Source organism: Anastrepha ludens, chromosome 5, assembly GCF_028408465.1.
Source record: "Anastrepha ludens isolate Willacy chromosome 5, idAnaLude1.1, whole genome shotgun sequence".
NCBI classification, from domain to species: domain Eukaryota; kingdom Metazoa; phylum Arthropoda; class Insecta; order Diptera; family Tephritidae; genus Anastrepha; species Anastrepha ludens.
The window spans coordinates 123,173,865-123,186,997 of record NC_071501.1 but is presented as its reverse complement, the minus strand read 5'-3'; the positions used below and the strand labels follow the sequence as shown (position 1 = coordinate 123,186,997).

Genomic DNA, 13,133 nt, shown 5'->3' with positions numbered 1-13,133 from the left:
GGCTTTGATTTCCGACATCAAAAAGTCGTTTATCGTGACGCGATAGCCCTCCCCATTCACTGTTACATTAGCGCCAGCCTCGTCTTTGAAGAAATATGGGCCGATGATTCCTCCTGTCCATAGGCCGTAGCAACGGATGTTTTCCATGGATATAATGGCTGTTCTTGAATAGCTTCGTGTTGCTCTTCAGCCCAAATATGGCAATTTATCTCATTGACCTAGCCATTAAGCCAAAAAAGGGTTTCCCCGCTGAACAAAACTCGGGTCAAAAGCCCAACTGCTGAAATCTTGACGCTTTGGAAGATGGGCCGGCTTCAAATCTTGAACTAGTTGTATTTTATATGCTTTCAAACCAAGGTCTTTGGGTAAAATCACCCAAGTAGTGCTATAAGATAGACCAAGTTGTAGAGATAGGCGCGGAATCAATTCTTCCAGGCCTTCGGCAAAACTCTCCTTTACAGCGGCAATATTCTCTTCACTTCCGGCTATACATGGTTTAATCGGTCGAGTATCATCTAAATATGTAAAATTATTTTCAATTTTATCGCTGGTTCACCATATAGTGCGTTCGGTAGTACGGTTAGGTACACCATAAGTTGACCTGAGCGTGCAATGAACACTTTTCACAGAGCATCGATTTTCGTAATACAATATTACGATTTGTAAAAGGTGCTGAGTCATAAGTCTTTCCATGATGAAATGTCAATCAATAGTGAAACAAATTATATACATATTTAGCTTGGCAGTAGGCGCGGGTGATCTGTCAAAAAAATAGTATTGGAAAGTGCCTTCAATCTGATCACCTTTTCTATGAATATTTATTTTTGAGCTGAATGGAAAAGAGCGAGGGGAGCTGGTGAGTTGTTAGTTCAAAATGCAAGACAGAATATTCTTCGCTTCTCATTGAATTCACATATATACACACATACGCACTTATTTCATTAACCCATTTTATTCCACAAGGCAAGGCATGCATAGAGCTTGAACCTCCCGAGCAACATAAAAAACCATGACAGTAGTCCCCAAGTTACAGTTTGCAGCAAAATCAATAAGAAGCAATAAAACAAAAAGTCAAATAGTGGAACTGTCATAGTAATTTATGTTATTGCAAAAAGAACAAATAAAGGCGTGCTCAACATGCCCCATTCGCTTTACAAAATAATTAAAAACTACATTCGTTTATTTTCTATGTCACTTGTTACATGAATTTATGATGTCCACCCACTGCCACCAGCCAACAGCCATCAGCCAATATCAGCAGTCCGGCTAGGCGAAGGCAAGCAATGCCCAACAGTTGTTGGTAGTGAGTGAGCGCCGTATTTGTGTAAGAATTTGTTTCGCTTTCAGCGCGGCAAATGAGTTGAGGTGGGATGACGCGCCAGACCACATGCGGCATGCCACAATTAGCACCATTGTAGCTCACATTTATTAAAATATAACAGAAATATAACAAAAAATAGCTTTGCTGCAATGAAAAGCTGAGAACGCTTATCGCAACGCTTACATCTTCAACGGCGGCAATAACAACAAATACTCACAATATTCAGATGGATCCGCATATACATACATATCTACACTCATATACTTGCACATGGATTGTATATCTATTATGTACTCGTATATCCACCGCTAATGAACTCAAACAATGCAACGTGCCACATTTCGTGCACAATCGCATAACTCATTTGTGTACATAATTTTTGAAATGTCAAAAATACTTCACGAAAAAATATCGCGTTGAGTTATAAGGCCTTGACAAGCGAGCAAGCAAGCAAGTCGTCAGCAGCAGCAGCGGTTCGAGAGTATGGCAACTCGACTGGCACTAAGGTGGTAGGCTAAGGGAGGTAGGAAAGTGTGAAAGAGCGAGAGTTAAGTAAACAGTGTCTAGCGACAGATATACCACAAAAGAACCACACAAAAACAAAAAGAAAAGTCTCAAAAACTAATGTTAACACGTTAGCAGTTGCACTTACAATACATTGAGAGCTACTTTTTGTAATGCAGTCCTCAGGCATTAACGCGAGCCATGGAATCCGCAATCGCTCGCTGGTCAAACATGCAGGCGCAAACAAAGTACAACTGAGAACTATGCCGCCACATTCATTTATGAAATTTATTGTGATATTTAAAAAGCGAAATGTCGTCGCAAACGCGTAGACCAATCGAATTCTTAGTTGGCGCCAGAGTTACCAACTGAAGCAAAACCCTTTGAGGCATAAAGTTTTGGTTTTGTAAAGATGGCAGCTTTAAGCTAGAATTAACATTTAGCGTAGCTTAGAGTCAGTTTTATACTTATAGATATGTAGCTATACCCAATGGGAGGGATTTTAAGAGGATGGGAAGTGATAATTGGATGAATTGTCGTTTGAGTTGTAGAATTCGCAGTCTGGTTTGGCTGTGCCATTTACGATGTGTGAGGACATTAGTGGCTATAATGTGACCGAACGGCGAGTAAATAGCTTGAGGCTCTCAGAAGACAAGTAAGAGGGTTTAATGTACTGACTATTCCGCGTTTCGTGTAGAAATTTTTGTATAATTTTCCGAATATTTCTTATGGTAGTGTAGGGGTTCTTAAGCGGCTTCTGTGACTCTGACATCAGCGTACTCGTTGCCATGCATTGCGGCATGACCCGGAACCCACATCATCCACATGGCTTTTTTATTTATGTACTAAAATACGCTATGATCAGAAAGTACCGGGAATGTTTAAATAAAACAAAACAAAGTTAAACTTCAGTCAAATTTATTTTATCTCCTTCAAAATATAGCCCGTCTGAAGCAACACACATGTGCCAACGTTTAACCCAGTCCTGGTAGGCCGACGAGCGGATGGCCTTCAGCTCCTTCGTCGCATTCTCTTTGATCTCCTCTATCTACTGAAATCTGCTTCCACGAAGTGGTAACTTCAACTTAGGAAACAGGAAGAAGTCGCACGGGGTCATATCAGGTGAATGCGGTGCTTGCACGATCGCATTTACTTGGTGTTTGATCAAATAATCCAGCACAATATTGGATCGGTGCGATGGCACGTTATCATCATGCAAAATCCAAGAATTGTTTACCCAAATTTCCGGCCGCTTACGACGTACAGCATCTCTCAAACGCTGCAGAACGGATTAATAATATTCTTTATTGACTATCTGGCCCAATGGAAGGTACTCATGGTGCACTACGCCTTGGCAATAGAATAATGCTTTTGATCATAGGATATTTCCTCGGGTTTCGGTGATTAATGGGTTATCGCTAGAATGGTTCAATAAAGGGTCCATTAGAGATTTACCATCGTTGCAAGTGGAGAATATGCCACTTTTGTCGGAAGCATAAAATACCGCTTCAAGCAATGCAGCTAGAGGAAGGTGAAGCACCGACTGAGATGGTAATATCAAGTTGGTTTGAGACTGCAAACGTGGTACTGGTATCTGTTGTAGATCCCCTCTGTATAAATGCACTCCCATTCCTTTTTTAAAGAGCAACGGTTTCACTGAAATGTTGAACGTATTCGTTGGAGGAGGTGGACACTTTGGAAAATCTTAGCGAATCCGTGATAAAAAGGGACCTACAGTTTTAAGCCGACTCCGACCGGCAAATGGTTTTTAATGAGAAGCCTTTTCATTGCAGAAATACACTCGGTGCTTTGCCACTGCCTGCCGAAGAGCGACCAATACTAGAAAAAACTTCTTCTACACATAATTTTGGTGTTTCATGCACGAAGATTCGAACCTACGCTCTAGCAAATGGTAGTCCCAACCATTCGGCTACAGCGGCCGCCAAGTATAGGTTTGGATACTATATTTTTCTTCATTGAAATTATCCTTCATTGGTCATTTGTATATTTATAGACATATTTTGTCTCATTTGCTTCTCTTTAATCACAAAAAATGACTTTAAAATGTTTTTTGTCAAACTGTCAAACAAAAATAATGCAGTGCTGTCAAATCATATGGATTCAAGGGAAGTTATTTATTATGTTCACCACTCGCTAGGTGGTTGGTGATTATCAAACTAGAAAATCACTTCAAACACTTAGTTAGGTGTGAGTTTCCTCGTTTTCCTGAGCTGTCTTAATTTTAATACCGATCGGCAGTACCGTAGAAGTGATTGCTAGTTGGAGTAGGCTGCCATAGCATCCCCCTGTAATAACTAAGTAACTGTGCCCAATTCTGAAACAAAGTTGAATTTGTGGGCAACCCTGTCAAATATTTACAGCCGACGCCTAGGTACCTCTGGTCGTAAGCGAAGAAAAATTGCTAAGCTCATAAAAAGGTACTCTGCAGTATAGGAAAACTTTATGCCTTGTGGGGTTAAGAAAGAAGAAAATTTGAATAAATTCACATAGCGATTGCGCTGCCGCACGAACAGTCATAAAAACATAAAAAAATAGTGCTGGTGAAAGGGGAAACACATGGGATAAATAGCGGAAAAGTCGGGGGCAGCGTATATGGAGTAACACATTGCTGCAAGCCATCGAGTGCGTAGGGAAAATCGTAACGGAAAACCGTAAATCATACACAGTCTTCACCATTTACATTTTATGGATGGTTGGCACTATGCTCGGCTATTTCACTAATACATAAGCACGTAAACATAAATACGTACTTGTTACAGCATACCAACTTAAATTTTTACTAAATAAACACCAGCACACGCACTTCTTTACGCCGTTGAGTGAGTGTGAAAGTCTAAATCCGGTGCCGCAGCACATATCACATTTAGTGGGCGGGAAGTGGCAAGTGTCGATTTTATGGCACATTTTATGGCGCGAAAAACTAGTGAATATCAGCAAATTCGTAAAATAGTAAAATAGCAAAACGGTTAAATGGTACGAGTAATAATGTCTGAGGGCGAGAAGCAAGTAAGAAAGAAAAAATATGCGGTAATATACACTCACACATACATATCTAAATCGTGTTAATGCTTTGCTACTACTCTGAGGTGATTGCCGACGTACTGACGCCGCTGCTGATAAGCAGATCCTTTCGAGACAGATCGACTTTTGTCAATCAAAACTACCGCCAATGTGGATTTTTATTGAATTCAGCGAGGTGTGGCGTGCAAATCACAATTTTTAACGCTACAGCTACCGTGGCAATTAGACAAAATGCCAATTTGACGAAATTAAATCTTTTCAATTTGTTTTGAATTTCTCAGAAATGGCTTGTGGAGCTGGCTATTTGCAGCAACTGTCTTGCTTGCTCGCTCACAGCGTACAAAATCGAATGTTGCCAAACATTTTGACACCTTTCACTACACACGTACCTCCTATACATACACACATGTGCACATATATGAGTTGCAGATGTGGAAGTAATGCACTCCATTGGCTTTTGAGCATAGCGTAAAAACACAAATGCAACTGCATTGCTAACTCACTTTACAATGGCTTGAAAAACTCAGTAGTGCAACCGCTGCGACCACTTTTGCTACTGTTGCTTGCATCAATGCGAGTTCGTTGGCCATCGGTAGCACCGCCACGACCACTGACAGCGTAACAAAAACCTTGCTGACCACGTGTCATGCCGCTACTCACCGCAACCGGGCGAGATTTGGCTTTGTGGCATAAAGCAGCTCGAAAGCCGCTAGGTACTTTACATCTATGGGGCGTATGTATGTATGTGTGGCGGCGATCTTTACTGCATACTTGCACATAGGCCCCTAGAGTTTTCGCAAGCATAATTCAGCAATAAATTCAAATTTAGTGCAGGCTCTTGAATTATGCACGCAGTTGCTGACATTTTCATATTAAAAAATGCACGCTCATGTACAGCTGTGTTCACAATAATAGCAGCGTATAAGTATGACCAAGTTTTGACTTGTTTTATGCTTCCTTTACATTTACCAAACCACATAACTTTAAGTTTCAAACTCTGTGCAAAATAAAAAAGTTTAAAAAAATCTTTCAAATTTTCAAACTTTTTAATCTGATTCTTTAGGAAAAAACTGGTGTTGCAGTTTTATAGCCCATTTAATTTGGGAATAAGAAACTGCAACTTTCAAATCGTTCCAAAATCAAGTTGATTTTTGACAATTTTTTCTTCGCTGACTTTATCCGATGTGCATTTGCTCGACGTAAAAAAATTTCGCGAGTGCAAAAAAAAAGTATCAGAACCCAGCTTTTTAAAAACTTTATTAATTTCGTATAAGATTTTTGTTGAACTATATGAAAGAAATGTAAAACATTTAATGAAAAACAAATAGAATTTCTCTGAGAACTCTCACTAAAATTTTAGAAATTTTTATAAAAATTTGTCGTGTGTTTTTAAATTTTTTATTGTAGTAGGAACTAAATTTTTATAAACAAAATATAAAACATTTACTGAAACGCAAATAGAATTTTTCAAAAAACGCTGGGTAAAAATTTTAAAATTTCAATGACAATTTTTGAATTTTTTTTTTTCATTTTATATTTAGAAAATTTCAAACTCGGATTTATAGGGGGTTTTTGTATTGTGCATTGTATTTTTATAGAAAATATAAAACAATTAATGAAAAACAAATAACATTTTTCGAAAAACGCTGAGTAAACATAATATATTAAAATTTTATTAAACAATTTTTGGTTTTTTTTTTTAATTTTTTTACAAAAATTTAAATTCGGATTTTTTTAAAAGGGTTTTTTAATAAATTTGAGACTTGCTTTCATATGGTTTTTATTGTATGAACGATTTTTATATATAGCAAAAAATACTAAACATTTCATAAAAACAAATAGTTTTTTAAAACTTCAGACGAAAATTTTGAAATTTCCATAAAAACTTTTACAATTCTCTTAAATTTCGGAGAAAATTTCAATCTTGGATTTACAAACAAATATAATAAAAAAATACAGAAAAACAAATAAATACTTAAGGCATTGCAACATGCCGCGCTGCTATTATTGCGAACACAAGTGTATGTATGTTTGTGTTTGTACGATTATTCTGCTTTTGAAACGCAACAAAGTGTTGCCTCTTTGTAAATTTTGCAATCTTCCAAGTCATACATTTACACTGGCAGTTGTGAGAAATTTTCCCTACGCATGCGTATTTGCATGTCAGAGGCTCATAGAAAACCATCAGACAAGCATTACGTGGCAGCAACAAGCATTTAGCAGCATGTAAGCCAGTGTACAACGAATTACCGAAGCGCCTAGTAAATGTAGCAGGGGGGAGGCGCGCATAGCACCAGTAGCAACAATGTACAGCGAGGCTGTTTTTTACTTTGTGGGATCAAATACTTTGTTCATGGGTTAAGCAAAAAAGGCGAAAAAAGAAGGTAATATTAGTCAAAATTTCATCTCTTAATGTTCCGGATTGTCGGATGCAGTATCTGAAAAAACAACAAAAAAAGTTCAGGTGAGTTTTACCATCTCTTTACCACTTGAACTTTTACATAGAAATATAAGCTGGAGAGGTCTAAGAAGATCACCTAAAACTAGAAGTTGTCTTAAATATAAAATAATGTAAAAACACTCGATTTATTTAGTTTCCAATTTGCGAGGATGAGGTCTTATACCCTTAATTTTCCCTTTTCTCTTTCCTTTTCCTTTCCAATTCAAATTTTCTGTTTTATACTTAAATTTTTTTACAACTAGTTCAGTATTCTGCCACACTGTGCAAATTGAAACTAAAATCTGTTTGGAAACTCTTTAGCCCAGCTTCTAAAACCAACTACTTCTGAACCGATTTGTGAACTGGAATCGCCATAAATGGATTATTGGTTTTCCCCAATTATTCTAAAAGCCAGTGCATTGAAAATATTTTTTTAAGCGTCAATGCAACTAAGTACCTCTTTGCCGAACGCTTGCATTGAAATACTAATGAATAGTGCAAAAAATGCAAAAATACAAAAACAAATACATTCTACAATAATAATAAACGAAGTGCTGACATAGATTCATATCTTCAAAGCGGAGGTGGCGAAAATGCGACGGAGGAGAGGCCTAACAAGCTGAGTGCCGGCAAGCAAACAATGAGCAGGCAGTCAACCAGTTTGCACTTGGCATGTGTGACGAAAGCGCACCCACATTTTGGCCAAGAACGTAGGGGTAAAGTTGCCGAGCGGCAAGACAAAGCAGTTAATGAGTGACCCGTTGAGCGCTGTGACAACAAGTCGACTTTGCTTCGGGCCACAACAGACACACATACATACATACATATGTACATTTGTATGTGGTGCCTGGCGCGTCACTCTGGTAGGCAGGCATAGTTTTGCAACTGAGCTGAGTACGCATTGGCGGCATTGTCGGTGTCCTTTTCATAATTACAGAGCAAAGGATATTTGTGCAAACGGAAATAACAACGCCAACGACACGTTCGCCATCAACAACAACATTCGTCGGCCGCATGCGACAACTATGAAAAATGTTCTACTTATTTGCAACATGCAACGCGTGTCTGGTTATTCGGAAATGCAATTGCACTGTTTGTTTGAGTGAGTTTGTGTATATGTATGTATGCTTAGTTATGTACTGAACATACTATTTGAATAAAGAAAAATTCACATGAATTTGTGTGACATAGATTTACCCTTATTTATTTAATTTAATTTTTTTTAAATCAATGCCTAGAAAGATGGATGTCCAATAAAACTTGTGAAAAAACCAGAGATTCCAATTTGTCCTCCTCACTTTTCTTTTCGATACAAGCAACTGTTCTACCGCAAAATATCCCTTTTTCGACAGTTCGAAATGAGTAATTAATATAAGTATGTTTTATTTCTAATTCACAAGCATAAGTTGCATGGATTAGATTACAATTTGCTCGCTTATCTATTACATTCTTCAGATGAAGCCCCATACTAATTACTAATCACAGTTTCCTAATGTGAAAAAGAGAAGGCAATCGAAAGAAGAGGCAATCGATAGTAGAGTAGACGGCTACTTTAGACAAATATATTTGTGTGTGACCAACAGTCGGTGTGTGCGTATTCGAAGCCCGTTGCAGACATGAAACGTCAAATTATAAGCAAAGTTTTTCGTAATGGCGTTCACCCCTCAACAGGCAATGCCAATTCTCCGAGTGCGTTCTGAATGAGGAAAATGCTTCATAAAAACCAGCTGCTATTCGGAGTTATTACAAAACTGTAGGACGCAAGACACACACCACAAATTGTGGAAGAAGTTCGGCCAAATATTTTGCTAGGATATACGTGCTAATTACACTGGACAACTCTTTTTACACCCTGGAAATAACATGGCAATAAACTATATCCTTGAATTTGAAAATGACCGAAATTCGACTCCGGCGTCGACCTTGACCATGTTCGCTTACAAAAGCTCTGCTCGGTCGTCAAGAGCAAAAGATTGCAAAATTCGTGATTCCTGCTGTAACACAAAGTGTAGCTGAGTAGCCTGCAACATTAATATATCCACATTCAGAACAACTGGGCATTCATAAATTGCGGCCGCCGCAGCCGAATGGGTTGATGGAAAATCTCTCACCTTCCTCGATTCAAACGAATGCCAAACACAAAGAAATAGACCGATCTGGCTGAATCTTAGCATGTGTGCTTCCAAGATATGCTACTAACAAAACAAAGCCTCGGTATGCGCCAGTAGTGCTATCTCTCTGACTTTGAACAAACTTTTCAAATGAACCTCGTATTAAGAGAGAGATTTCTTGATGGTAAAAAACTGGCCCAATATATCAAATAACGAAATAGTTCATTAAGCCCGTAATTTGTTCTACATGTGGAGGAAATATTATGGTTAACTAAATACTTATATAACTACAATAGGCAATTCAGATAAGTCGGCACTGGCCTAAAACTCCACCTAATCTTTATTCAGAGTGAGTTGCCTGAATAACTAATAATTCAGTAATGTGGAGCTGAATTTCTAGATAGCCTTAAATTTAATTCTGTTGCATTTTGAATCTGCACGTTTTCTGCCCAAAATACTGTACCCATGAGCAAGTTTTCAGGCTAAAGGTCATAGTATTTAGTGCCTAGTTTTTAAGTTTATCTACAGAATTTATTTTATAAATAAACTGTTAATATTAATAATAATTAATAATCATCATTTTTAGAGAAGTATATAAAAGGATAAAATGTATGTTTGTTTCTGCAGCACAGGGCGCTTCGTTTTCACTATGCTATTAACTCACCTCCCCGTCTTCGTTATGATCATCTCGGTGCCTAATTCATGGAATTTATCCCACAACTCTTTCGTCTCCAGGTGACACTGCACCGGCAGCAACTCATCACAATTACACGAGCCAACAATTTTCGGCGCTGACTGCTAACAAAATAAAATACAATTAGTCGCGTTTGTGCCCCTAGGGTATAGAAGTGGGCTTTGCTGACTTTGCGTTTTACCTGCGCTGGCTCTGGCGACAGGCGATCCTCATCATGGGCTGTGGGGCTGTTGGGGCTGCGTGGTGAAGTGCGCCCTCGACTGCTGCTGCGGCTCATGTGCTGCTGATCACCAGCGCCACTACCATTGCCACCATTGGAGTTGATATTATTGCTGGTACTGTGATGCTGATGGCTGTGGTGGTGATGCTTATGAAGTTTTTGGTGCATCTGTGACTGTTGTTGCTGTTGCAGTTGGTGCCGGTGATGGGCACGCATTGGACGCGCCGAGGTCGATTCGGAGTCGCTGCAATCGACCACATCCACATCGACATCATCATCCGGGTCGGGGTAACGTTCCACGGAAACGGGGCCTGTAGGAATTTTAGGAATTATGAGAAAGTGGATTATTAGAGGCATGACTAATACATAAATGTTTTTTAATGCCTAAATTGATTTTGCTAATTCTTACTGAGTTAGAAAAATTATTAAAGCAGATTTAAACCGCGTAGAGCGAATGGAATTTGAACGGTAGGAATCCTACTCAAAGCGCACTTCCCGCGCAACACTCCAAACTGCAGCTTCTGCTTGCGTTGTCGTACATTGTAAAGCAGCTACGCGTAGTTCGAGTGACAGACAGAACGGCCCCTCTGTTATCGCAATTATTTATGTATATAGACACACCCACACCTACACACATTTGAAAGTAGGCATTTCTGCACTGCAACCCGAGTGCGCTCACTGCCGCTAATGAGACACAATTTTGCACACACACACAGCCACGTTCAGTTAATTTGGCGACCGCTATGACAGCAACAGTGCCCGTGCAACATGCCCGCAATGTGTAATAGACGCGACGTAGATGCATATTTCAGATATGAAATTCAATTATTTGTTTTATGAAATTATTTTATGCAAATGACTCGGCCAATTGACTCTGCTGCAATTTGCAACAACATTCACACACACACACATGTATATATATATATACACAGTAGTACACTCATTCATACAATTGCACGGTGTGGTCTGTGCCACATTGTGTGAGTGTGCGTGGGTTGTTTGAATTTATTTCCTGCATTTATGCTTATAAATAATTTAGGTAATTTGCACAATAAATGCGTATTTTTATATGCAATTCTTGACACTGATTTTATTGAAAATGTGCTGCCACAATTAACAGCTCATCAAACTCTGTTCATTTTCATCATTCATTTATTATTAAGATTAAATAATTTTTGATATTTGTAATTTTTTGCATTTGCAGGATATATTAAATCTATGAGCTTTGACATCAACGCGATTTAGGAGATTTATTTCTGCGATTACAATTTGGATCATTTACTTAGGTTAGGTTAAGTTTGGCAGCCGCTTCGCACATAGAGACAACGATGCCACTTATACCACGAAATGGATCCGTTGTGAGCCGTGGGGGCTAGGCTACATTTCCCTCTCCATATTAAACCATCCTGAGCTTTTGACAAAGCGTAAAAGGTTGTTGATACCTAAAGTGTATAGATTATCTATATTCGTTAAGAAGTAGGATTTTAAATATCGGTTCCTGCTTCTGGTTAGAGCTGGGCATGCGCAAAAAAGGTGTGGAATTGTATCCAACTCCTCATCATTTCTGCAGCTACGACAGAAATCACGCGTGTAAACGCCTAATCTCCTTGCAAGATTTCCTATGAGACAATGTCCTGTGAGGGCCCCTACTAAGATCCTGATTTGAAGTCTGCACAGTTTTATAATTCTCTTGGACAGACGTAAGTTTAGCCTTGGCCATGTTTGCCTAGCAATTTCACTGATGTTAAGGCTAATTTGATTTTGATTTGCAGAACTGATTAGTGGCTCCTTAATGAGAAGCTTACAAGTTGCGAGAGGTATCTCCACGAAATTACTTATGTCTAGCATACAGGTACCTTCTCTTGCAAGTTGGTCTGTCGTACAGTTCCCTGATAATTCTCTGTGGCCTGGAACCCAGCATAAGATTATACGATATTGCTTTACTTAGTTCATGAATTTGCTCATTACGAAATTTTTTTGAAATTATTTAAAAAAAATCGGCATACTCCCTTTGTATGTAAAAAAAAATTTTAAGACTTTGAGCGAAGTCCGTTCATATAGCTAATTCGCTTTTGAAGTTATGAAACACGTGGTCTAGGCACACAAATTTAATCATTTTTAAGATTAAGTTAATATTTTCTTTGGACCTAGGGGTTCACTTTACCATATAGTACCAACAGAACCTGCCTAAGCAACTCATAGCCTCCGAAACTACTTTTCCAAATCGTTGGTCGTCTGCAATAACGTCAGAGCTCAAAATTTCATGCATTTAAGTTATAATATATAGCGTACTAGTTAGTGTGCCAAGTGGAGAAAAATCCAGCATCAAGCGCTCCAAAGTTAACTGAAATGGCCAAAAAGGATTTAGGTAAGACTTGCCATCCAGAAACTGTTCGAAGAGTACTGAGGGGAACAAATTTAAATGGCAGAATAGCCCTACTAAACCTTTCGTAAGTGGAAAGAATAGAAGTAAGAGCATTTCGGAGGACCGTACTTGTGGCATACGAGGTAAAAATAAACTTATTTGGACCAGATGAGAGACTTTTTATATAGCCCGAAGCCAATACGGAGCTCAAACCCCAAAATTTGCGACCTACTATAAAACACGGCGGTGTCAACGTTATGGGTTGGGCACGCATGTCTTCAAATGGTAGGAAATTTGACCTTTATCGATGAAAAAGAAAAACAATGCACAAATATGTTTATTTAAAACTCCTGCAAGAAAATTTGGTTCAAAGCACTAGAAAATTACAAATTAAAGATGACTTTCGCTTTTATCAAGATAACGACAATAAACAAAA

The 13,133-nt window shown here is 38.6% G+C and overlaps 1 protein-coding gene across 4 annotated transcripts in view; it reads right to left on the bottom strand.

Moving 5' to 3' along the window:
- Positions 1-13,133, bottom strand: part of LOC128864553 (T-box protein H15-like) — a 42,521-nt gene that overhangs the window by 14,354 nt on the left and 15,034 nt on the right. The window contains exons 2-3 of one of the 4 annotated variants that reach the window (XM_054104271.1): positions 10,282-10,643; positions 10,083-10,216 (exon numbers count right to left, since the gene is read on the bottom strand). In XM_054104271.1, the coding sequence (XP_053960246.1) occupies positions 10,083-10,216; positions 10,282-10,643 (496 nt within the window). The remainder of the gene's footprint in view (positions 1-10,082; positions 10,217-10,281; positions 10,644-13,133) is intronic. The other 3 variants (XM_054104272.1, XM_054104273.1, XM_054104274.1) reach the window with 3 other exon arrangements.